Source organism: Micropterus salmoides, unplaced genomic scaffold, assembly GCF_014851395.1.
Source record: "Micropterus salmoides isolate LMB-PRFRI ecotype aquatic unplaced genomic scaffold, ASM1485139v1 Ms_hic_scaffold_15, whole genome shotgun sequence".
NCBI lineage: Eukaryota > Metazoa > Chordata > Actinopteri > Centrarchiformes > Centrarchidae > Micropterus > Micropterus salmoides.
In genome coordinates, this window is record NW_024040596.1 from 20,502,424 (window position 1) to 20,530,270 (window position 27,847).

At 38.2% G+C, this 27,847-nt stretch overlaps 1 protein-coding gene across 10 annotated transcripts in view; it reads left to right on the forward strand.

Moving 5' to 3' along the window:
* The first annotated feature begins 6,032 nt into the window (after positions 1 to 6,032).
* Positions 6,033 to 27,847, forward strand: part of dachd (dachshund d) — a 110,149-nt gene continuing 88,334 nt past the window's right edge. For 5 of the 10 annotated variants that reach the window (XM_038720972.1, XM_038720975.1, XM_038720970.1 and 2 more), the window contains exon 1: positions 25,244 to 26,234. In XM_038720972.1, coding sequence (XP_038576900.1) covers positions 25,684 to 26,234 — 551 coding nt within the window. In that variant the 5' untranslated portion in view covers positions 25,244 to 25,683. Of the gene's footprint in view, positions 6,099 to 25,242; positions 26,235 to 27,847 lie in introns of those variants that run through there. The other 5 variants (XR_005444689.1, XM_038720968.1, XM_038720974.1 and 2 more) reach the window with 3 other exon arrangements.

The following is a 27,847-nucleotide window of genomic DNA, read 5'->3' on the forward strand; positions in this document are numbered from 1 at the left end:
TATATGCATATTGAGCTGACCTCTTTCACCCTTTTTCTTAAAGCCATAGAGGAGGTGTGATATGCAAAAACCCACAGATCCTTCAGCTCATCATTTAGACGATTTCAGCACTTTTGGTTTTCCAGCCGTCCAAGGGTGATCACGTTAGTCACTAATAGATAAAGAGAAGCCTCCTCCATTAGCAAGGAGGTCATACGTGTAAAGTGAAAATTCCCAAATCTTGCTGTCATTGCAGTCAGAGAAAAAAACAATGTGACTTACATTTGAAATTCACTTGATGCAATGTCAAACACTTTGAATCGAGAGACAGAGAACACACTAGATAAATGCAATCCATTCTCACATTATCCATTGTTAACACTCATGCTTTTGTCACCCATCTCTGCAGCTATGACCTATTAGCTTTAGTGAAGTGCTCTGAGGCCACGGAGCCATGTGAAGGTTGTTCACCCATCCAACAGGGCCATTTACAGGAGAGAGACCCCAGAGCCGAGCCGCAGCAGCACTCTAATGACTCTATCAGCTACACTGATGGGAGCAAATGGCACCCAGAGATTTCAACACATTCCCTGAGCATGCATTACATTTGGTCTCCTTATTTGTGTTGTAATGGTAATGCATAAGTATGCATGTAAGGACATTGTAAAACATTTGAAATTACACCATAGCAATATACGTTTATGTTTAAATATTTTAAAGGAATATTCAGCAACCCCCTATTTATACACACAACAGGTTTACTGTAAAGTTAATATAGTATGATGCCGCTACCATCTTAAATTGCTAATACATCTTCAAATGATCTTTTAACCTAAATACTACCTCGGCATAATTATTGTGATTTCCAAGCGAAGCAGGGTTGATCTTGCACCTCAATCCAACAATTACAGGAAACTATATGTAAGATAAAAACAGAATATGTGCTTCCCTTTTGTGAGAGATGGCGCGAAGTCACAAGAGTATTCATTAAGGCCTTTGTGTCCTGTTTGAAATAGTGCTGTTAAAGGCTTTAGCTGTGGGCATCTCTGTGGAAGAGATATAATGATCCTCCAATTAGAGACAGAATCATGAGACCTGTTTATTAGTCCTAATTCATCTCCTCATTGTGCTGAGCATATCAAATACCACAGAGGAAAAAAAAAATCAACAATTTGCCCACCATAATTACAGATCTATTAATAGTTTCACAACAATGACAAGCAAAGCTATTCACATAATTTTCTACAGTCAAGAACAATATAGCAGCACTGTCAATGTCTCCATTAAAGCCTGCATTTATACCAGCTCAGTGACATCTTGCATTTCAAAGACGACTCTGGGCCTCTTCAGATAAATTACACTTTTTCATTACCGGAATGATTTTGGCATTATTAATTCTAAATGGATTTTTTCAGACGCTTCTCTACATTTGTAGCTTATCATACAATAGCAGGCTTTTGTGGCTGTAAAGGTATTTTCCATTAAGAACAAGAAGATGGAAAAAAAAAAGCTGCAATGCATTGTTGCAGTTCCTGTTTCAGGTAATAAAGGACACAACAAAATAAAATGACAAACGAAAACCCTGATACCTAAGTTAAAATTCACAAGTTAAAGTTCCACAAAGTGTAACTCCTTAGATAAACCTCATCATTTAGATTGTTATGGGTAGTACAAATTATTAGTTTATATAGGAAACTATTTAAGCATTACAGTAAAGTAATATTCTGAGTCTACAAAGGTAATGCAGGCTACTGCACCCCCTATAATGACTTCAAGTAAACACTGGGTCTAAAGCAAAACACAAGTGCCAACTTTTTGCCTGCACACAGTTGTAAATGGCAAAAGTACAAATTTGTACAAATCCCCCATTACTTTTCCATCCTATTACTTTTTGTCAACACCAAGCCGATCTTTCACTAATTTACAACATTTTTCTATAATTCCTGTTTAGCCAGCACTTCCTTACAAAAAGTAGAATGGTACAGTGAGTGTTAGATGCCATTTTCTTTCACCATGGTAGGCTATGTCATTGTACAAGTAATGTATTATGGTATTGGCCATAACACACTGTACTGAACCATAGCACTGGCCAGTTATTTACATGTAACTTATGTCAATAATATACTTGTACAGCCTCTACAAACAATGATGACAATACTAAATCAACCAAAAGTTGCTGTATGTTAAGTAGTAAATATGCTTTCTGACCTTTATTTTGAGCTCTGTAAGTAAAGTTACTCTTTGAACACCTGCGGTGTTTGACGTCCGGCTAACCACCAGACCATCCTGAGACGAGCCAGCAGTTAGCAGAGCTAAAGGCTTTGAGCAGCTCTAGCGACCTTCAAGCACAGAAACACTTAAGGGAAGTGCGCAAGAGGACGCTTGGTAAGAAATCTTCAGTAACGGTCCACGTTAGCTCAAAAAGCCAAGCCTGCGTTAGCTCAAAAACTATTCCCCTAAATAAATAGCAAAAAAGTTTGGCGACTAACGTTACAGCTAACACCCAAATACCTTGGGTAGGGTGTTATCTAACGTAGTGTTAGCTTGAATGGGTTAACCGTTAAATTAACGTTAAAATACAGGTAAAAATGTTAATTTAAGGATGGCAAAAGGTTATTAGTCGCCACCTAACTAGATATATGGTAGTATACTGCATTTTTGGGTGGATAAAACGAACCTAATCTGTTGTGTGTAAAAATGCTAATACTCAAAGTTAATACTTTATTAGGCAAGGGTACCTTACAGACACTATAAGTTCATTAAGTTGTCAAACTTGAGTAATGCAAGGCATTGAATGTTGTAAACCTAAAATTACACTTCTTTTTTTCAGGTGATGGACTATGTCCTGTTTGACTTCCACAAAGACTGACTTTCCCACTCATGGTTTGGTAAAATAAATGGACTCAGATGACTGCAACGCCCACATCAGAAAGCAGAAAACACACTACAAAAACGCTTATGGAGGACCTGCCATGCCACATTTGGGAAACATTCTGGTATATGCATAATATATAGCATGTGTATTTTCACTCCTACTTCATTTTCCCTCCTGCTCATCACATATCAGAAAAGGCTGCACCACACTAATAATCGGGAACAGGACTTTAAGGATTCTTGTGTACTTGTTTTGCTGAAGGTGTGATAAAACACTTGCTAAATTCAAATACATACATTTTACAGTCTAAATATTTTACCAGGTCAGTTACCAGGAAATATAACGTTACCCTCTGTACAATATAATGTCACCCAACACAAGAGCTTGGCCATAAATCCTAACTTGGTGAAACTTAAAATGTTAAATTTTTATTGAGACTGTCAGAGAGTTGTTGATTCACTTTTATGGCTCATGATACTTTATACTTCAGAACTTTTTATATACTTTATGGTTATATTTTCACAACCTCACCATCAACTCCTTCACAACATCACATGTACTCCTTTGCTGTGGGGAAAGTAAATTATTTCAGGGTCTAGAGAAAGTCTGTCAGCATGAAAGTTATTGATAGTGACAATTGTCACCTTATTGCATAGATACCTGCTTGGCAACCTGTTAATAGTAATTTAGTCAGTAGTGTTTTGGTACTTTTGTTGAACTCACTCAGAAATACAGTGGCATGGTAGTGGCACACCTATGATAGTACAATACTGTTTTACTTTACTATCTCCATGCAGCCCTTCTTACTGTGAGTCGAAAGTGCTTGCCACCCGTGTGCTTCCGTGGGTTTCCTCCTGCTGCTCTGGTTTCCTCCCACAGTCCAAAAACATGCAGGTTAGGTTAATTGGTGAATCTAAATTGCCCATAGATGTGAATGTGAGCATAAACTGTTGTTTTGTCTCTATGTGTCACCCCTGTGATTGACCGGTGACCTGTCCAGGGTGTCCCCTGCCTCTCACCCAATGTCAGCCAGGATTGGCTCCAGCCTCCCAGCGACCCTCAGGGATAAGCAGGTCTAGGTAATGGATGGATGTTAAAATTTACTATTGTTCTGTACCATCATAGTTGTTACCTAAAAGGCAAGGCCTTTTTTTTTTTACCACAGTACTTTTTATACTTTACGTTACTGAACTGAACTTAGACCTCACTTAACAGAGATTTTCAAGTTTTATCAAGTATTACATTTAACACTGAATCAAATGACTGCAAATTGGCTTAAGCCCAAATCACACTTTGCTTATCCACATTGCCAAGGGCATCCGTGTGATATTAACTTTGTCATCTGCTAAAGATTTAAAGACCAATGTCCTACTGTAGGTTTGCAACCCTATTGAATTAAAGTGTAGGAAAAGTATGTAACAAGTGTACTTTATAAGGGTTAAGGTACCATACCCACCAATTAAGAAATTGTAACATGTCATATAAGGGTATGGAAGGGAGTTCTGGCTTTATAAATATAGTCGCTCCTAGTTGGTCATTCATTCATTGGAGGATAGACATATTTATTTTTCCTTAAATAATTTTTTCCACCTTGTGTCTGTCTGTTAATGGTTTACATGTTTGTTAAGTGTTATGTAAATCTATCATAATTCTGTTTCCATTCTGTGGATTTGTTATAGTGGACAGTTTAAAAAGCTTGGAAGAGTGAACTTCACTTTATAATAATAATAATCTTTATTTGTAGAGCACTTTTCAAAAACAAGTTACAAAGTGCTTTAACAAGTGTAAAGACAATAATACCCAAGAGACAATAATACCCAAGAGACAATAATACAAAAACAATACAAGATAAAAGCATGAAAACATTAAAAAGACTAAAATACAGATAAATATAAAATTTGTAAAATACAATACAATAAAAGGGATAAAATAAAGTCAAATAAGATCGGGAAAGGCTCTCCTATAAAAGTATGTTTTAAGAAGGGACTTCACTGACTCAGCTGACCTGATTTCCTCGGGCAGGCTGTTCCAGAGCCTCGGGGCCCTGACAGCAAACACTCTGTCCCCTTTAGTTTTCAGTCGAGACTCTGGAACAGACAACAGACCTCTGCCCGATGATCTCAAGGTACGTGCTGGTGTGTATGGGACTAAAAGGACAGAAATATAACAAGGCGAGAAGCCATGAAGAGCTTTAAAAGTGATCAATAGAATTTTAAAGTCAATTCTAAAACATACTGGGAGCCAGTTTAATGAAGCTAAAATAGGAGTAATGTGGTCATATTTCTTTGTTCTGGTTAAAAGCCTGGCAGCTGAGTTCTGGACAGTCTGGAGTCGATCAATAGATTTTTGGGTTAAACAGGTGAAAAGGCTGTTGCAATAATCCAGGCGTGATGAGATGAAGGCGTGTAAAATGGTCTCGGTGTCCTTAAAAGTTAACATAGATCGAATTTTTGCTATATTTCTAAGTTGATAAAAACATGATTGAACAAGCTTTGTGGTGTGCTGCTCGAAATTTAAATTACTATCAAACCAAACACCAAGGTTCTTTGCCACAGGCTTAATGTGATTTACTAGGGAACCAGCAGATGGCAGTATTTGATTTGCCATCTGCTGGGACCCGATGACCAGGATTTCTGTTTTGTCTGGGTTCAGCTGGAGGAAATTATTTGACATCCATTTTTTAACTTCACAAAGGCAGTTGTTAAGTGAACTCAGCATTCCAGGGTCTGTGGATCTGACGGGCAAGTATATTTGTGTGTCATCAGCATAAATATGAAAAGAAATGCCATGTTTATGGATAATATGTCCAAGGGGAAGCAGATACAAGGAAAACAAAATGGGTCCTAAGACCGACCCCTGAGGCACACCATATTTAACTGGACAGAATGAGGAGACATAGTTGTTTACAGACACACAAAACTTCCTATTTGACAGTTAGGATGAAAACCATTCTAGGGCAGTACCAGAGATCCCCACCCAGTGCCTCAGTCTGTCTAACATGATGTTGTGATCAATGGTGTCAAAAGCAGCGCTAAGACTTTAGTAAAGTCACATAATATATATTTAATGCTATGTGTAAGTGCATTACAGTTGTGTGTGTGATATAGGTAATACTAACAACCTGATTTAACTTTGCAGTGTTTGGGATTACCTGAGCGAAGCGTCCATCCACTGATCCTGGCTCTGGAATGTTGGCAAGCAGCTCTGATCCCCGAAATGATGTGACAAGTCGACCTCAAGTCAGGTAACAGATAAAATAAGTTCACAGTGATTAACTTTAGAAAGCAACAAGGCCAGTATAGCAGATTTAATACTGTATTACAGCTATCAAATCCCAACCCTACTGTCATACACATTTAATGTTTCCTTAAGAGGAATCTTTGCTGCCTCTATGACAAATAGTACAGCTTGCAACAGTAGAAGCAGGTGCTGCAGCCAGCTTTTGGGAGAAAGCTATGCGGACCACACCAACACATCAGATTCACATGGTGCTGGCTCCTTCCTGAACTCTTTGGCACAGCAGAAAAAATGCGAGGTTATCTTACCAGTAAAGTTGAACCTTGCCCAGCTCTTGCCACAATGCAATGCAGCATCATCAAGCAATGTAACTTGAACGGGGTGATTTTAAGGTTTACCTCATGATCAAGCTGTAAAATCCAGTCTCATAGTGCCGCTGTGCAGCCTTTTGGCATCTGATATGCCTTTAAACTCGTCTGTCAATCAAGTCTGGCTTCCTGGATCATATATCCCTTCCGCTTTTTTTTTAATGCCCAACTAATCTGAAACCACACTACATTTACTGTCTTATATTAATTTATAAATTTTCTTCCATACAGATAAGTCTAAAACCAAGCAGAAATCCTGGGTCTTGTATTGTTTGTGAATGTTGGTTGTGTGCGGTGTCAGATTTTACCAATGATTTTTGAAACTTGTCTTCATTATAATCTTATATAATATGAGGGGCCTGGGAGACAGATTGACCCATAAAGAACATGGTGATAGCTCTTTAACTTTTCCATAACTTTATGGAAACTGTGTCAATTATTGCTGCATCAATATTATACATATTGTCTGTGAAGATTCTCAGTCATCCAGGTCATAGTTAGTCAAAGGCTGGTTAAAATCAAGGTTGTTAGTCAGTTCTGAATAATTATCTTTGGTGAGAGGTGAAACGTCTTCAAGTATTTTCAAACAAGTCCAGTTGCCCTTAACCCTCCTTGGATTCTACATATTGTTTCAGCAATAAAATATTCAAGTAAACAGCCCTGTAATTTGTTCCATTCTTGTTAGTCTTCCCAGCATTTTCTGCTGTTGTGCATACATTCAAGTATTTTCATACATTAGATGTACAACATATCCAACAATAGGCCTACTTGATTGCCACTTAAAGGTTACCATAGCTTTATTTTATAAAGCAGCTTAACTTGAATTTAGTAGTGGCATTTTAATACATTCATCACATGGTGTGGTAATAAAAGTTAATCATTAATTGGTAAGGTTAATTATTCTCACTTACTCTCACAAAGTGCCCACTATAAATGTGTTAGAGTAAATAAGAATAAACAAATGCTGATAAAGAGAAACCATGCGTTCACCAGGCGTCTAAGTGAGATAGACTGCGGCCCTGCTGTCTGTTGGGACAGGGCAGCTCTACTTTGGACAAATTAATCTCTAGTAAAGATGACTTAGATCAACTTTGAAAAAGACTAAGATGAAAACCCATAAAATGATTGCGAACGGTGGCCAGAATGACAAGTATTATCAACAAAAATTAATCAGGTGCATCTTTTCATGAACTCAATTAATAATGTGCAACAACGGGGTCTTTTTTCCCTGGAATGAAAATTAATTAGCAGGGGAAGGTCACTCGGAGATGCTGACATCACTCATCAGGCCGCTGTGGCAGTTCTAATTATTTGTCTTCCAGGCTTGGCTGATCAAAAATTATTGCCATACCTGAGCAACATTTAGAAAAAAAGCTTTGTTTAAAGCGCTTTTAATTAGACCTGCTATTTGATTAATGCCGTGTAAGCGCTCAGGATCGGCCCTCTTATCAGCATTTCTGACAAGTTTGCTGGGTATTGTTGTGTGAAAGACGTTTTACTGACACTAACCGACTGTTTAGAATCTAATTCGTTCACTTTAGTTGCAATTAAAAAGCTATTTACTGTGAGAGCACTTGTTGATATTAATATAGATGTTGTAAACTTTGACAAAGCACTCTGTATGGATACTTGAAAAAAATTGGCAATAAGTGATAATAAGTAAATAAACTTGCATTATGTGAATTAGATCTAATAAAAAGTGTAGTTACTAACAACCTGCAATATCACACACAAACACAGTGTCACTCCCTGCACATTCTTAGAAGTGTAGCTCTAAGGTCCCACAGTTTATTGCATTTTTGTCAGCCATAATTAATAACAAAAGCCAAAGGTCACACCAAGCCAATATGATTACCTAACCTCTGCACGAGAACATATCTAGCCAATACTGGGCCTCTTGGTCACATACAGTGGAGAGAAGACTTGTCACAAAGCAGTGGTATGATCAAGCCTTTACCAAGCTCTTGCGTTTTTTTTCCTACTGAGTTATTGTGTTGACTCGTTGCCTGAACTATCTTCAACCCTTACTGCATCAATTCACATTACCTGCAAATTAGCAAAGTTCTACTTTCAAGCTCACAGTACATTTGATCCAAATAGACTCTAAATGCCATTTCTGTTCCTATTAACCTACGGATCGGTGTGGCAGATATTTTCATGAGGTTGCTGGGGAAAAAACACGAGGCTAATGGCTTGGTTGTGACAGCGCTATTCATGATGATTTATGATTCTGTGTTTAAGTTGATTACTCCACTGCTGACTCGGAATACTATTTCAATTAGTGCACTGAAGGTCACTCCACGAAATCCCTCCATAATCTATTCCTATTAACACTAATGCGCGGAGTATCCATATCTGTTCACCCTTGTTGATTCAAATCATCCCCACTCCTAACGGCCAGCTTGTTTACCAGTTTACTGGTTCGGACGTATCCTAGATGGTAATTTTCTCTCCTCCGTGTATCATTAATGTCTTCAGTCTTGACACATGGCTAGGAGGGACATCTCAATAGAGCTTGGGTGCATTTTTATTGCTTTTATTATTTCTAATTTGTTTTACAGATCAAGTGATATTTATGCTGAATGAAATTGATCCTGAAAGCCCTATAGGCAAACGTGTTAATATTGTGAGGTTAGGAAGCAACAACCTCCTATTACTTGTCATCATGAGAACCAAAATAGCCTCGGCGTGATCAAAATTTTAGAGGTCTAAATTAATTTTACATCACTTTCATTCATACTCCCACTCACCCATGCAGAGGAGGAAATTAGCTACCTGTATTTAATCTAATATGTTCCCACTGTAAGCGCTGGTGGACATGATAGACTTAATCAGTTCACACTGAATCAAAAAGCTCACCAGACAGTGCTTAGCAATGAACGATGTATTAAGTTTCAAAGACAGGGTCTCTGAGTTTACCACCTAGAATGGAGGTCTACTTAATTTTAAAGGATACATTACTCTCACAATACAAATAGACCTAACCACCCGATTTAGTTTAGTTCTGATTGCATCTGAGGCAAGACATAAATAGAAATTGTCAACACATTTACTACTAAAGGTTTATTTTATATTTGCCTGTAAACTTTAAAGTTTCTAGTTGTTTGGATTAGCAGCAAAAGATTTATTATATTTTAAACAAGCAGACAAAAATCAGTAATGAAAAAGGTCAAAACTTTAACAGCTCTTATCGGCCACAACAGGCCTCTAGCCCAGAGGACAGGAGACATCCTTTTTTAGAGAGAAGGGTAAAAGTGCTGACATTGTCACCAGTTGATGGGACTCTATCCAAGGGATAGGTGAAAACACTTGGGCACAGTGACATCAATTTTCAAGATGATTTAACTCTATGCTCCTGTGTTGGAGGAAAGAAACTTCAGACCCCTGATTTACCTCGGATGACAGCCACGCGGCCCCCGAAACAATGTTTCCAAGGCTACTAGCGAATGACGAGTGGTCACGTCTGTACAGCCGTCCCCATTGGTTTGATTTATGTGACCGGGATCCAATAAAAATGGCAATCAAATCAACCCAGCCACTTTACAGGTAGAGGGCTGTCTGATTGAGTTGTCGAAGGCATGGCTGAGGCTCAGAATGATTATGCTAGGAAACGGAGAGGGGTCCATCTCTCCGCACCCAACAAGGACACCATACATCTCCCCATGCAGCTTTCCTACTCCACTGTGAAATGTATCCAAAATAACTGCACACCTACTGCTTGCCTGCCTCCCCTCTCTGAAGGTTATTTGTCGTCTGAAGGACTCTTCCTGTCAGAGTATGATGAATACCATGTACACAGACAAGAGCAGCGTCAGGTCCAGGATTAGCCGGAAAACTCACTGATCTGTGAATAACCTAAAAAAGAGGAGCTGAAGATTAGCAATGATGCTTTTAGGAATGATCCATCAAACTCAACTACCTCAGTCACTCAAATGAATCATCTCACTTGATTCTTTAACCCAGGCAAAGTACGAGTGACTGCCGCGCTACCTGCAGGTCACAGAGATCATTTTGAGGATGTTTATTAAATCAGTGCTATCAATTTTCTTACTGATCATCTTTTATCTGTCCTGTCCTTGGGGATGAGTCAAGCACACAATGATGTTAAAGGTTGCGGTATTCAACTTATGGCTTTTCCATTCAACCTCCTGAGTGCTGCTGGCAATATTGAATTACAGCCATTGCCATAAAGTACAAATTGATACCTGCCCCATATTGAGAAGGCCTGTCACTAAAGTTAACTCACTTCTGTTAACAGAGCTACTGTACAAAGCAGAACAAAACATGAGCAAACAATAATCATGTGAACTATTTGCCTTGGGTTTGAACTAATGACAACTTAGGCAGGCCTGTTTACTGTGCATGAGGAAGCACACATTCAGGAAGTAAATTGGATCAAAGTACAAGCAGCTGCTTAAGTACTTACTCGCTTCGATAAGCAGAGTGAAATCACCATCATTGTTGCATTAGAGTGACTTGCTTCAGTCACCGCCAGGAAAGCAGACAGGAAGAGGAGAGGGGAGCTGATAGTGCACCAGCTCCATGTGTCATGAAGGAGCTGCTGGCTAACAGCCAGCCCGAAGGAGAACAATTGAACATCACTGTTAAGTCTTTTTCTGTTGGAAACACAATCACCTTGTTAGACAACAGAATGCATTGTCCAATTCCTCTAAAATAATAGTAAAGCATGTGGAATTTCCAAATCAGTCCACACATTTCCAGACTATGATTAAGGTTAATTTCCCCCCCTTTGGCTATAACATTATTTAATAGCAGACTACAACAAAAATCAGCACAATATAAATTTAAAACCTGGAATAACAATAAGCATACAAGCAAACAATAGCATTGAAGGTCCTTTCAATATCTTCCTTTTAGGGGTCAAGGCAGAGTGAAAACAAAAATTCTCTGATCATGGGATCCGAAATGACACAATCTCAAGTTTCCACTGAACTCTGAAGACCTTTCTTCTCTAGCAATGAGGACACAAGGAAAGTTCAAGGATTGAGCAAGTCAGTTGGACTAACATGCCATGGAACAGGAAATAGCCATTCATTGATTTTGTGTGTGTCCAGAAAGATCAATTTTATTCTTCCTTTGTTTTCAGACTACAATGCACTAAAGCTCCTGCAGCAGCAGGATGTGTTTCGTACAAGCGCGGTCCAAATGAAGCTATAAATCAAGTGTTGGAGCAGAAACACATAATGTCATCCCCCATAGACCACGTACTGTACACACCACACCTCAAACTCCTCCATTCTGCCTTCATTCTGTCTGTACAAACAACCTTACATTGTCAGACAAACTAATTAATATGATTGTCAAAATAACAAAGCAGGGACTACTGAAAACTACTCAGAAAATGTAGCACGGTACAGATTTACTTTATTTGGATAGGTAGATGTGTTATTATTCTAAACTCTTCATGAAGAGATTTAGTCATGGTTAGGTTATATTGTATTCACTCCTTTATGACTGTTATCTGGTTCAGCATCATTCTGTTGTTATGCAGTTTGCTGATTCAGTATGTGTGTGCATAAACTGACACTTCTTTAATTGTACTGCACTTGGTGCTATCTGGTGCTGGAGTTAACTTGTAAAAGTGAAGTCTCAAGCAGATTCCCAGCGTCTGCCTATTTAAGATTCATAGAAAAGACCATCCACACCAATCAATATCTACTTGAGATTTAAGTTGCATTATGTGTCCCCTTCACAGGCATGATTTAAAACATCAGCACAAAGTATTCTTAATTTTATTGCCTGTCGTAAATTAAAATTAATGATGCTGACATCCACAATTAACAATGAAAAATGCAGATTCTTATAATTACTTTAGCAGTAATATTGTTTTCAGCTCAGGCTCAAGGTGCTCCTCATATGCTCCTCAACATTCAGTATTACACAAAAAGACAGCTTCATTACATTTTATTTGCTATAGGAAACAAAAAAAGTGTCTAACAAAAATCCACAGCTCATTTGGGAATATCTCGCCATGCATAATTAAGCAAATTTGATTGGAATTAAGCATGACTTCTTTTGGTTGGGTTTTAATGAATGCAAATCAGGCATCTACATCCCTAAGATTAATTTCAGCCAATTAAAAAACAAAGCTTGTTGGAAAGTGTAAAAGTGTTCAAAGCAGGGCAGCAAAGCAGTTTCTCTCTCCCTCTCTCTCTTCATCTCATCTTCATAACTTGCACTCAGGAGAATCCCCCCCTCAACTTTGATCATTAGCATGAAGTTACAGGCAAACAGTATGAATTCAAATGTGGCAGAAATGCACTGCCAAGATCCTTATGCCTTTTTAATCTCAAAGTTGCACCCCTTAATAGTTTCTTTACGCAATTATTGTTTGAGTACTAGGATATGTATTTGTCAGAAAATATACAAAACATGAATTAAAATAAACTCACGTGTTGAGTATTAAGACAATGTGCTAATTTCTCGCTTGTGATGCAAAGGTAAACTTTAGAGCAGTAAAGATGTTATTGTTCTGGGTTTTGACAGGACAAAATATGACAATTATTCTGCATTAGTTTGCCCACAATAATGTTGGCACAACCTGAAATCAACCTTTATCAGTGTTCAAGAGCATTCAATCCATCTGACTTAAGCACTCAGGAGATCTCATGGTGGTATTTTCCATGTGAAGGCACCATTGCACACCAGACCAGTGACAAATAACGCAGCTCACATCAATAACAAATGTTAGTGTCAGGCAGTGTCTATGGCTTATGTAGGCGTTAGTCTCATTATGACAGCCTTACTTTACCCTCCATCTTAAATGTTATGCTGTTTTTTGCACCTATCCTGTGCTATACAGGACTGAGTAAATCCTAATTATTTGGAGAGTCAGACGTAAATGCTAATGATTGAGGGCAAGCACGCACCTTCGGGCTAATGCTAATCTGCCTGCACATTGCTCGGAGAACGCCGTGTACATTGATTTGATCTCTCACATCAAAAGACAAACAGTGGTGCAAGTCAGCACATCCCCAGTCAATGTCATTCCTTGAAGTGATTCCCCCACACATGCATCTTCATGGGCCCTGGGAGGGAGGGAGGGAGGGAGGGAATAGAGAATCAGGCAATCAGATCTATTGGCATTTCTTTAAAGGAGATTCATGGTGGGAGGACAGAGAAAAAGTGAGGAAAAGTGGATCCCCATTCACCTGCTAGCCAGAGCCAGTTCTGAGAGGCTTGCTGTGTTTAGATTGCATTAATCCCTCTGTCTCTACCTGTTACAGGGCTTTCATTAATGTTGTCTTTTAACATCAAGTCTCCTGCAGAGTGGGGAATAAGTGGAGAGTTCTCAGAACTCTGCAGAAAGTTCAAAGCGCCACAAGAAACCCTTTATGTGTTCCCTTAATCATTCAAAAACCCATCCTAGTATGCCACTTGCGTAGCTCCTCCATATGACGAGAAGAATTAATATTTGGCCTCTGATGCATTCTTTTTGAAAGAATAAAGGAATGTGAAGGAAAAGCATTATCTATTCAAGGAGCGCAGGGAATACTCTGACTGTCTCTCAGTTCTGTTGTAGCTGCTGCGTCTCATTTTGTCTGTCGTAGATCACAGGGCTGCAGACTGGTACATTTCTGAGGGAGAATGGAGAGTGGGAAATTGTACTATTTTATTAGAACCCATTGGGAGAGTTTTGTAGAGGCAGGAATACCATTGAGCCTATTTGCATCATGCTAACAGTGAATTGATATGATAATATTGTGATACTTTGGAGTCACTCCCACAAAAGTGGTTTATGTGATGATTTTTATTTGGTGAGAGCCTCTGGCAGGAACCCTCATAGATAAGTCCACACTGCCATTTTACATTTTATTATTTTTACTCAAAACATTACAGATCTACCTTTAGACTATAACTTATGATCACCACTTCAGTGAAAGACTTGTCAAAATATAAGCCAGGATAATTATTAGTTCTGTACAGCTCTCTATCATTTGTTCTATTGCACTCCTTAGTATTTTTTGTCTGTTAGTCCTCCCCTATGTTAATATATTAACTCTGATGCCTTAGGCTTTTCATTTCATTCAGTAAAGCCTCATTTCTATAGAGTTGGCCTTATGCTTACTTTATGCACCAAGGACCACACATTCAAGTTCACTAGAGCAGACCTACGCGCCTTTTGAAGCATTTGGACCGCATTATTATGAAAGTATAGTGTTCGTACATTTGTAACTGCAATTGCAACTCAGCCATCAGTGTAAAATTTGCTATTCTAAGTTTCCTGAATGCAGTGAGACAGAGAGAGAGAAAATGTGTGTACCCTTTATTTTCACACATAATAACACAACAGAGATTATAATTCAGGGGAAAAAACAGTGAAAGGCTATTCAGTGCATTTGTTTCAGACTGTCCTACTAAAAACTGAAACTAGAATAAATTGCACAAAGCCTTTTAAACATTCTATGCATTCACTCGTGGCTGTTAAAAGCATTTTAATTAATTTTCATTAAATTGCATTGAACTATTTAAAAAGAGGGTATTGTGGAAAAAGCCTGTCTGCTAGGTGTAGGGCTAAATTGTGTGGAGTGAAGAGATGTTACTGAGAGATGGGAAGCCCAAGGGACAAGCAGGAGGACAATGCTGTCTCTTGGGAGAATTTTATGCTGCTGAAGTGAATTTGAATACATAAAGGAGAACTTGGGTAAAAAGGAAAGGGGGGTACAACATAGCCTGTGTTCTCCTGGTCCCTTGTGTGGGAAAAGAGGTAGATTATTTTTTTCCCATTCTGGCCCTATTCTCAATTACCAATTTTGCATTTTAAGGTCTGCAATTGTGTCATGAGTACCTTCGCTCAAGAAATGCATATTTAACACATAACACTTTGTGTGACTAAGTGTCAGATATATTGCTCTTAAATTGTAATAAATGTATTTCTAATGAAAGAAGCCATTACCACTTCACAAATCTGTTACAGATACATTGCAGTAAAAGTGTTGCATAACTTATTTCTTCCACTAAAGAAGCTATATGTTTTCTCATAGTTCATTTTTGTGCCTCTTTGTCAGCTAGATATCTCAAAACCTAGTAGGGCGCTGGGTCTAGGATTTCCTTATACAAGACTGTCTTATGTTAGCTGTAAACTAAGACCTGATCTCAAACCTGGAAGGATTTGTTTACAATGCCATAAAATAATAAAAAGTTTTAATGATAGAATCGGAGGAGGTTTGCGGTGTCCATGCATCTCAGAGTTCTACTTATGCCCTGACTGAAATGTATACACCAAACTGGGATGTTTTCTGTGAATACTGATTCAGGTAAAAAAACAAAGCACAACATTACACAACACAAAAAAACAAAAAACATAAAAGAAAGCAACATATTCGTATCAGCTCGTTTTCCTGCTCAGGCAGGCAACGCCCCGCACATTCTCCCTTCTTAGTTTTCCTGTTTGGTCTGCCCTCTTTACTTTGTCCCTTATCTAAGCATCATTCATTCCTCCTCTGTGATCCTGCACTTGGCTGTGGTCTGCGTGGCTTGGCACTCTCCCATTCCTCCTCTACCCCAGTAAAGACACTGCTCTGCACTGTTCTTTGTCTTCAACTAAAAGCAGAGAGGTTGGCGTGTGTGAGGGCAATACTTGTTGATATGCAGCAGCCTCACCTGCTTGCATTAGACCTTGCCATATTGTCTTTCTCCATCTTGATCTGCTGCTTTATGCAGCTTATAGTCAAAGTAGGACATCAACAATACAGTGTTTACAGGTAAATTTATGTTAAATTAACAATATTTGTGATGTTTTTTCTAAACAAAATCAGTTTTGGTCTTTTTGTTTGTGTTGGGAAAATTTGTCAGTGTTTCTCAAAGATATGTCCATGGGTTCCTGTTGGGTCTTGCTGAGCCAAATTCAAAGGGATCTGAAGGTAAACAAGGAATCATTTTCTTTCGTAATAATATCATAGAGTTAGAGTCAAAGCACACTTTCACACTTTGGTTGTTTTATTACATGATAAATACTATAACAGTAACAAAGATATTTCTTTTGTAGAACAAAATCTGGTAAATAATGTATCCATTTTTGGGGTCCATGACCTGAAAACATCCGCGAGACATGCAAAGGCATGTAACAGTATTATAGTAAGCAGCAGTTGATGTGTTCTGGGTTCCTGTAGAGGTCACTGTTGTGTGGTGCCTCTGTGTCAGATTGGGATACCATCAGCAGCGCTAATGCTTTCTATTATGAAGTCTGCAGCAAGTACTTTGACATTGAAATAGACAATGTTAGCAAGAAAAGAATTACAAAGTTAACTTTGTTTGCTAAGCCATAATGTCTAGTACAAACAACATTGTTTCAAAAGGGAAAAGTTTGTTGATTCTTAATCTGTACAATGATTAACAGTATTTTTTATTTGTGCCAGTGTTAATCATGCTATACCAGTAGTAAGTTAATTTGGACCAAATAAAGAATATTATGTTCATATGTCTGAAGGCATCTTAGAATTGTAGGATTATATCCTCTCTGGAAGAAACACATTATGTTAATCACAAAATCCCCATATTTGTGTATCTGGGAGATGATTGTAGTGAGCAATTATGAGTGGGCTTTATTAACAAGAACACAAATTAGATACTATGAATGAGTTCATCCCAAGCATTTGTATGTGCCATTTAACTCTGAAATCCTTGTTTATTAAACTCCAATTGCACATATGAATCAACTCTTTGGCATTAATCATGAAGTACAAGGGCCCAGATGGTACAATCTTAGTCAAGCTTCAATTAATACGAAAGGTTGAATCGCTGCAGCATCGAGATCCTCTCAAGGACCTTTGAAGAATGACATGAATAATCATTGTTGTTAGATGCATAGTTTATTAAGTCAGCAGAGGATAGTGACCTACTGCAAACTGTGAGATATTATAACACATGGTGCTGCCCTGCCTAGACTTTTTGATGTATTACAGCTTAGATACTAAAATGAAGAACGACTTCTTGTACTAACTCATAATATAACATTTTAGTATCGTATCATGCACCATAATATCAGTATCACGTGATGATTCTGATAACTAAACATAAACATGACCCATGTGACACACAGATTATGGTTGTACATCATGGATTCCTTCTATTGTTACAGCATGTTGATGCTGTTGGAGCAGCTTGTGTTTAACTTGGCTCCCATAGCAGTAGAGTAATTTGAAGTTTGCCTTTTGGTGTTCATGTTACAGACACAATGCTCTGATACACTGGATTGATATCAGTGCTGATAACGACCTTAACTAACTGGGTGTTGGCAAGTATGAGTGAGTTTTTTTTTGCTAGTTACGTTATAAACAGTTATAAATCTTATAGAAAAACACAATTAAAATGTACACAAACCTAACCTACGCCTCCTGCAATAGCTAAGAAGTATAGTAGTTACAGCTTCATGTTACCTCACATGCAGAAGAATATTCCCAATGAATTTGTTCCACACAGATAGGAATACATATTTTTAACTGAAAATGAAAAACAAACAAACACTGGTACTGGATCAGGCCAAATACCTAGATCAGAATCAAAAAGGAAATAAAAAGCGGGGTTAGTGGTTCCTTAGTTCATGAAGTAGCACAAGATTGCTTTCCCTAGTTCATACATCTTGATATGCAGTCACTTAGCCATCAGTGATACTAAGATGACTAATGTGATTAATGTCTGACAGACAGTACAGTCAACAAAAGGTCAACCTGACACTATTGATATTTTATTTTCAATTGTAATCACTGTAATATAATATTTCTTTCAGATTTTCATCTGTAGTGTTACCATGAATAATTTCATGTATCTTATATCAATAGAGTATCATTCAATAATAAGAACAAAAGGGAATGGAGGAGAAGAAACATTAGTCAACAGAACGGGCAAACAAATGGGTCAAATGGCAAACTGGTGTGTGTGTGCTACTTAAGTGCAAGAACATATACAAAAACTGTAAGATTATAATTTATGACATGGATATATGTCCTGTCATTGTCTTTTGTTCTCTACAAAAACAGTCCTCCTCTACTTTGCTTTGGCCTCACACTTAATGTATTCCAGCTTAGCTGATTTCCTGATTCTAAAGGACATTGCATCTCATTTCTTGTCACTTGTCTCCTAAATTCCTAAAGGTACAATTAGCATTTTGTTTGACGAAATGTTGAAAGGTTCATAGATTGATATTTGCAAAACTGTAGCAGGGTGTTTTTTTCCAAATGCAAATTCTGACATTTATTAACTTTTATTACAGATACTCTGTTTATGGATTGTAAAACTATGCATAGATTTAATGGGAATAAAGTAAAATTACAATGTTTAAACACAATCAGTGTGGCAAACCAGCAAGTGTGTAATTTAGTGTGGTGTGGCAATGAAATGTTTTACGGGCCTTGATTTATGTCCTGTGCATGGCATTTCTAATGAGAGAGACCAACATTGCAGTGTGCCTGTGTTCCAGGAAACTACATTTACAGCAGATCTTTTTTCTCAAGAGTGTTTTTCCCCTGTGAAATAATGTCAGCACTTTCCCACCTTCAAAGTCCTTTTGTTTCCAGATCTATTAACAATTCTAATTGTACAGGAACACTTGTTAAGTAAGGCTGGTAAATAAAGCAGGAAACGCATTATTTCCTTTTAGTGCAGATTAAAGGTACAGCTATGCTGGGTTGAAACACATTAATGAGGTTTTAAATAAAAATGCTGGCAGGGAATTTACACCGCTGACTGGTTTCACTGCAGTAAGCAGTTGATTTTCCTTGATGTTAAAGGGGAACATTATTTCACCCACTAATGAAAAATACATCTTTCCACCCTCCTATCTGTTAATTAACATGTTTGTGTTAAGGGATTTTCAAAAAGGGATACAATCGCTTTCAATCTGATTAAAGTAAGTGATACATAATAGGGAGGTTGTTTTCCTTATGTCCTTCTGTTAATTGAATAGCTTTGTATGACTTGGAATGTTTTTCCTAGTCACAACAGTTTGCCTGGACCAAGCTGCTCGGGATGCCCCTATCTTAATTACGGATCATACTCCAAATGTGGTTCAATTTCCTCAGCAGGACAGTTTCTGTTAACTGCTATTTTTAAGGCCAACAGCAATGTCAAAGCCAGGGATGATTAAAGCAATTAAAGTTTCCCTTTGTTTTCTAAGCACAGCGAGATAGGCCTGCCTGTTTGTACAGCATTTATTAAACATTTACTAAATGGAATTGAATCTGTCATCGATGAAGTTTTCTGAGACAATTACCTTTTAGCATGGCAAACACTGTTTCACTCAGCCAGTGTCTCACAGCTTATGGCTGTGATTAGCCATTTGATTTCATCAAGCCAAACTAAAATTCTCCAGCAGAGAGAGAGAGGGAGGGGAGAGAGAGAGAGAGGGAGGGAGGGAGGGAGGGAGGGAGAGAGAGAGAGAGACAGAGGTTTAAATATAATTTTACCATCGGAATTTCTCAATTAGCATACCACATTTTCTCCATTAGATAAACTGCCTTTAGAGAGCTGACTGGTTTAATCTGTTTAATGTCCGTGTAAACTATAATCTCCTGATTCTAAAAAGAAATCCCTTAAGGACATCATTCGCATACACTCTTCATAAGACAGTTTTTGAAAGACATGATCAAGTGCAGTTTTTAAAGAGGGACTGAACGGTGATGGGTTGTTATGCCTATCATGCTTTTCTTTTCTGTGGCACATGGAAGTTGTGGTTTCACTTGCTTGAGTTTATCTAATCATTAGAAATGAATGTTTACAAGCTTATCCTTGCTTGACTATCACTAGAACATGCAGTATAGCTGTGTTATATATATTATTCCAATAATATATAGGTTTATGTGGGTACTTAGCCTGTTGTCTCTGAAGCCATATGTTACAGTAAGTCAATTCTCTTGAACGATTGAATCAGAAATGTAACAGGCTATGTGTACATGCACTGTGCCTGCATCACTGCCAATCGTAGCTGCGTTGGGTGGTTAGTGTACATGGATAAAGAAATCAGGATTTACTGTTATCCTATTGAATGATGAGCAGAGAGAAATCAGAGTGTTTACATGCATATCATTGCCTCCCATCATACACTGCAGGCTGTATGAATTAGGGCCTGCAAACACAGCCTCATTCTCCTTGCATCACGCCAAGAGTCACTCCATTGATTACCCTTCCCCGCTCCCAGGAAATGGCTCATGCATCTTGTGTACATTATAACAAATGTTCTCTTTGCATTACAATTGAATTGTGATTGTTATGTTCAATCAATGGGGAAAGGTCACGGGATCGCTCCTGCCAGCGCTTTAATGGAGAAGTCGATGAGGATTCATTTTAATCACTGTGGCTGTGGCAGAATGAGCACAACACTGAGAGACTGTCAATGGCCCGGTAATTACCGCTGTTTATACAGGTTCCTGCTTTAGCAATTTAGATATCCACAAATCTCTCTGTTTCTTGCACCCCAGTTATATTGGATGCTGCCTGGCAGCAAATGAAGTACTGTAGGATGTGGGCTGTGACTACTCTAATTGTGGGACTATTGGTGAGGTTGGCTCTTTGAAAATGAAGTGGGCTCCATTTGCTCCTCTTTTGAGTAGTTACATTACCAGAAAGCTGTTATTTTACATAGTTTGTGTGAAGGAGTATTCTATTAGCTCAGCGGAACCTGTAACCGTTATATCAGGAGGTGGAAGATTGTGTGTACATCCCCCATATTTACAGTACACGTCCGGTTAGATTAACTCTACTGTAAATGTGCAAATAGCTACTGGTGATAAATTATGTTATTCTCCAATGGTATTGCTCTTGAACAAATTGTGTTTGTATACACAAGACTCTCAAAGATACAGCTTACTCAGAGTTCCTTCCCCAGAACTCTTGCTACATGTGAACGCTGTCTTCTTTTTCTGACTTCTCAGACTTAATTTTGTGTTTATCTGTTTGTCATACACTTTTCTTTGGTTACTTTGGTTAAAGTGTGTTTTATGCTAACATGCTTTACACATAATGTGACTTTACTTTAACTTCATACATACGACATGACCATAAGATGATTATGTATTATATAACTGCATAACTGTGAAGCAGAAATGCAGCTTAATGTAGATTAGGGCTGCAACTAATCATTATTTTCATTATCTATTACTCCGCTGATTGTTTTCTAGATTAACCGGTCTATAAAATGTCAGGAAATTGTCAAAAATACAAATCAAAAGTCCAGGGTGGTGTAACAAATGCCTTTTGTTGTCCAACCAACAGTCCAAAACCCATAGAGATTAATTTTGCAATTATATAACCCCCCCCCAGAAACTGGAAGTATAAAAATTACTTGACTGATAAAATGATTATCAAAATAGTTTAATAGATAATAGTTAAATAGATCCACACAGCTCTAAAATAGACTGACATTTTGGACTATCACTGAAAAGTTACTGGATTTGATCTGAAGAATACAGAATCACTAAACACTCAATAGGTTAACATTATGAGAGAAGTCCTATACTGTTATTTATAACTGGAAAGAAATTGATATGTTTGCTCTCTGACATCTCCCTTTCACCCCAAGTGGCATGTTTGTGTTGGACGGTGTCTAAGGATAGATAGGGTCAAGGCAGTGTAACCTTGGAGAAACAAATATTCATGATCAATAAGTGCTTTATTCCAAGCATCTTAAATGATTCTTATGTCTGAAGATGCTTCTCCCCCCCTTACTCGCCCATGCAGAAAAGCAGTTTGAAGATTTATGCAGACAAGGTAAAAGGACATTTTAAAAGACTACACAGTATCACTGCTTTCAAATGTCATGTAATCATAGGTTAGAGGAGAGTGCTGGGCACAGAGAGCAAAATGATGTTACAGATAATAAATTGCCTCTGAAATATAATACATCGTGAGTATGATTCTTTGTTCCAAGCTCTGTACACCAACTCTGTTCAATTAAAGTTATTTATCTCTCTTGTTTTTTAAGTTCATCAATTATATTGTGATACACTTAATGTCCATAAGAGGATGATGTATGATTGGTCTAATTATTTCTTATTCACCATGCTTTCTAAAGCATATCAATTTTGTTAATACCATGTAATTAAAACACGTCAGTGCGCTACAAGTTGCTGGCTGTATTAATGACTATGAAAATTATTTTAATTAAATAGCCAATTATAGAAAAATCCTAACCATGAGAATTGACATTTAAATGAATTCAATTTAAATTGCTTTTCAACATTGTTTTATCAAAGCTTTATGGGGTGAATAAATTATTACATCAAACAATGTACTGTGTCATTGATCATACACAAGTCTTGTCCCATATCCATACATTTTGAAGCACTTTCCTGATGCCATACATCATACTGGGTGATTACATTTTGACGTAGTCATTTGTTTACCTCAATCTTATCCACATGTACTGTACTTCTGTGTTTACTTTCAGGAAAACTCTGTTAAGTGTTTATGTTAAGTATTCAGTCACGCTGGAAACTTCATTCACAGTTCTAATTTCCAACTATTTTTGCAGGGACAATTTGAAAGTGCCACAACTTAGTTCCCCTGTTCCTGAAGAAAATATATGACATATATGAATTTTGTCAAACGTAAACAGTTTTCTTAGTGAGCTGTTTCCTTTCAAGGTTCCCAAAAGATATATGATATTTCCGAATGATTTTGCATTTGTGCTGAATTATATCAACAGAGTATTGTGGTGTAATGTTCAGCACCAGTATACAGACATTTTTTTGTGTTGCGCTGTGTTTTCATAACTGAGGTCAGATAGCCCACCCAGTCTGTTGAAAGGCCTTTGTATCTAAAACATCATACATATCCTGTAGTGCCTTTTAATACCTATTAGGTTACTTAGACTCATATATTTTCTTTTTTCCCCCTGCATAATGTTAATGAAAGTCATTTTTCAGACATTACAAGCACAATGATTTGCAGTTAACCCATGCAAACTAGGGAAATAGTGGGCAAACTGTTGTGACATTCATTGTATATAATGAAATCTTAATATGGTGCATATTTAAGTGAAAGGTTAGCAACATAAAGGGCAAATGGATTGCCTGGCAATGAATTTTAAGCAGCTATTGATTTTACACTACAAGCTACCTCTTTCCCTGAATGATAATTTTAAAATGGCACGCTGCTTATCTTAAAGCTGATCTGACTCAAGAGGACAACACGAATATATAGAATATTAAGGCAAATGCAGACTGTGATAAGCAACACTCTTCTTGATGTGCGCCATACTCATTCCACCTAATCAGAATACATAGTAAGTGCTGATGTACTTTCAGAAATTTAGCTAATACAAATGCATCTGATGACAAATAGACAATTTTGATAAAAAAACTGAAAAGCAAAAGTAAAACTAAGAAAGATGTGACTTACACTTTTACACATTATCTTACGTAATGAGCGCTAGCAAATTTGCTGAACGTAAAGACAGTTGTGCTGACGTCTTTCTGCAAAACTTCAAAAAAGCTTCCTGCAAATTGAGAGATTGATAAGTCGTTCACTTATTTTTTCCTCCTGTCTAACAAATGTAAGTCTAAGTTTCAATAAGATGTGATCTATTAATAAATTGTCTAAATCAGAGTAATCCTTGTAGTAATCTAATCCTAGATTATGTACTTCACTGTCATACCTCCTACTGATTGATTTGGTGAGAAAGGCAGGAAGAAAAGTTCTGTAATTCATGACGTGCCACAATGGTTGAATACATGTGTAAACTGTATATGAGCTCTTCACTGCACACGGACATGACCCTACCCCACAATCCAGTGTGGCATTTCCTCCCTCTCTGCCTTTATCCGTCTTTCATGAACTGTCTGAGATTGAGAGAAGGTTTAATTGTGTAAATGTTCTAGCTGGATAAAGCTTGGTTCAGTACTCAGCATCATAGTACAACCCTTGAACAAGCTGGAGTCCTGTCTGGAGGTTGTGCAGTATGTGTACAGTGGCCAAAGTTGACACTGCATCAAGACACCCAAAAAGTAACAGTAACCATTTTTATGGTCAGTATTCAAATGTTGATTTTTAGAATTTTATATTTCGGTTTAACTTAGTATTTGCAAGTGTTCTCACACCACCTCTAATTCTTAAATGTAAACGCAAATTAGGTGGGACCCACCCACCATTGTGTCCCTAAGCAAGACACTTAACCCCTAGTTGATCCAGAGGCGTGCGACCTCTGACATGTATAGCAATTGTAAGTCGCTTTGGATTAAAGCGTCAGCTAAATGAATAAATGTAATGTAAAATGTAGATACTGTACAGTATATACAGTAATCCAAATAGTGTTTTAGTTTGCATATAAAACGTCTGTCAAAAACCCTGTCAAAACAACCATAGCCTCATGTAGTCTCAGGCTGTCATTTATACAAAAAAGCTCTAACCACTTTGGCTGTGTTCATGCAATAAACAGTGAGGACAAATTTAATTAGACATATTTTTCTTCACTGATAAGGTGTACCTTGTACAGTGACTCATACTGGCATGCTCAGTCAGAAAATATGACAAATATGACATTAGAATTAATGTTAATAAAGCTTTACAGTATTAATGCCTGGATGAAAGAAATATAAGTTTGAAAAAGTCTTTACATTGCAGTTGCAGTATCTAATTAAATCAAGTGCAAAAGTTGTTGTAAATATTTTTATGCTTATAGGGTGAATCTAAAATAAGATCACTGTGGTGCAGTGGAATTGCATACAGTTTGATAGGTGTATGACAGTTAAAGTGCAGTTAGAACCAGAAATAACCGTTAACTTAAAGTTTAGATATACCTTGTGAGTGCATGTTTTTCTGACCACGGCAAAAAACAAAAAAACATGCACATTTGTACACGATTGGGATACAACAAGGTCTCTCTTGTGCGGAATAAACAGTGCAACATTTGAACAGACCTGAATCATTTCAGTGGTCGCCCATGCCCAGTTATCTGTTCTTCAAAGGCTTCCACTGTCCCCTAGCTCCTCCCTCTCTGTACCGTGTGACAACAACAACTCATCCACAGAGCGGAGCTGCACTTTTCAGCTCATTTTCCTCCTGTCATTCCTCCTCCTATCTTTGATCATTGTCCCGCCGCTCAGCCCCCCCAAAACCCTCACCCAGCACGCCTTTTTTCGGCAGCTCTTTTTACTTCCCAACTTATCTGAGGAGCTAAACTCTCGTGGATTCTTTCATTTAGGGGTGTCTCGGCAGGCTGGGTTTTATACTTTGAACTTCGGCTACTCTCTTCCCCTCCTGTAGGTGACCATGGCCGTACCGGCTGCTCTGATCCCACCAACTCCTTTGGTCCCACCGCCTCCGATCTCGACTGCCTCCGCGACGACGTCCCCGCCGTCGACAACTTCATCGCCGTCTCCATCCTTGGCCCCCCCATCCGGACCCGGACAGAACCTGTTCAGATCAGAGCTCCTCGCCACCGGCAGCCCGGGCATCCCGAACGCGGCTCTTCCCCCCAGCAAACCCGTGTACTCGACCCCGTCGCCTGTTGAAAACATACCGCAAAACAATGAGTGCAAGATGGTCGAGTTGCGCGGTGCCAAAGTGGCTTCTTTCACCGTGGACGGCTGCGAGCTCATCTGCCTTCCTCAGGCGTTCGACCTGTTCCTGAAGCACCTGGTCGGCGGACTGCACACGGTCTACACCAAGCTGAAGCGGCTGGAGATCACGCCGGTGGTGTGCAATGTGGAGCAGGTCCGCATCCTCAGAGGGCTCGGCGCCATCCAACCCGGGGTAAACCGCTGTAAACTCATCTCCAGAAAAGACTTCGAGACTCTGTACAACGACTGCACCAATGCGAGGTTAGTTGAGAGCTTTGTACGTCATTTTGGTTTAAATGGCTTTACGGACAGCCGTGCGTAAAGGCGCGGGAGCAAGGAAGGGGGAGACATTTTTCCTTTATAAAACAAGTGGTTCATGCGATGTGATGTTATCAGTCCGTTTTAATCGCTTATTGTAGTGTGCGTAGGCGTGTGAATGTGCGTGAGCGTGGGGTTCAAAGTCCATCCAAACATCCAAGCAATGTGCTCATAGTTGTCTGTTGGATGGGAAGAGGCCAGCGCACAACATCAGTGAAAAAAGTTCAGTGAAAGTTTTAAACACGTGCAGGGCAAAGCTGTGCCATGATGGATAGGCTGCCTGCCCCAGTACAAATGAATCGATAATGTAGGCTACATCTCGGCAGAGTTTCACAGTGCTGCTGTTGAATAAACTTCGTGTAGAGCTGCCACTGCAAAGACAATTTCAGAAACAAGAGCCCAGACATCTTTTATGAATCCAACTTTACTTTTATTCCTCTTAATTTAATGCAACTTTTAGCTTCATTATATTTTAAAAATTACTCTGGAATAAAACTAGGTTATGCCTTATGTGCCCTTGCCACAGGGGCAATATAATTTCAATTATGATAACTTTTATTTTCAGAAAGTAAACAAGACAAATGCAGATTATCAGAATTAGATGACATGGAAAATGTTTTGTACTAATTGTTTTCTTTGTATTGACAGACAGTACATGGATGTTATGGTACACTCAGGGCTCCTTGAAAAAGCATGAAGCCAGTTTTTTTTCACACTGTAAATGCTAGTTATAATTGCCACACACACACACACACACACACACACGCATGCACAAGAGTGTGCCTTAATCAAACATCCTTGATTTCTGTTAAACAAGGAAATCAATATAATATAGTGAGTGGGATAAACAGTTATACATGTGAAAATTAATGCATTAACTGATATTACCAAATCAAATATTTTGAGCTTTATGTGTTTTAATATGGAGTGAAATAAGTGGGGAGCAATATTTGATTAAATGCCATTTTTGCTGTCCTGTTGCTCCCAGCTTTGATGTATTGCTCAGTCTCACAGGATGGTTCAGCCTGGTCAAATTTACCATCTTACCTGTCAGTATGATTGATTCCATATTGATCTCCTACCCAGAAATGAGCTGGAAATGCAAATATGATGGAAAGGCTCACATCAGTGGGGAATAGCAATAAACACTTTGAGTCACTTGGTTATCTCAGTTTATAAGTATACAGGCTTTTGAAAATTATAGTATAAGATTAAATTTAATTCTGACTTCTAGATACACACAAACACAGAATTTGCTTTGCAAAAGACTATTTTATGTACATTTTCTGGACCATCTTAAAAAAATGATGAGGTTGAATACATTTTGAGCCTCAAAGCATTGTTTTTTTTCAAAATGCACTATTAGGCCTGGTCAGAGAAAGCAAAATCAAATAACATTTTGAGCAAGACTTTCAGAGAGATAGTATTACAATGAAACAGTTTTTATTCTGAAGCTTTTTTCTCATGTAGTTAATTTATTTAATTTTTTAGTTGCCTACAGTTCCTCTTCTTGTCAGCCTCACACATACAAGATTTGGACCTTTTAAATGTGCTGC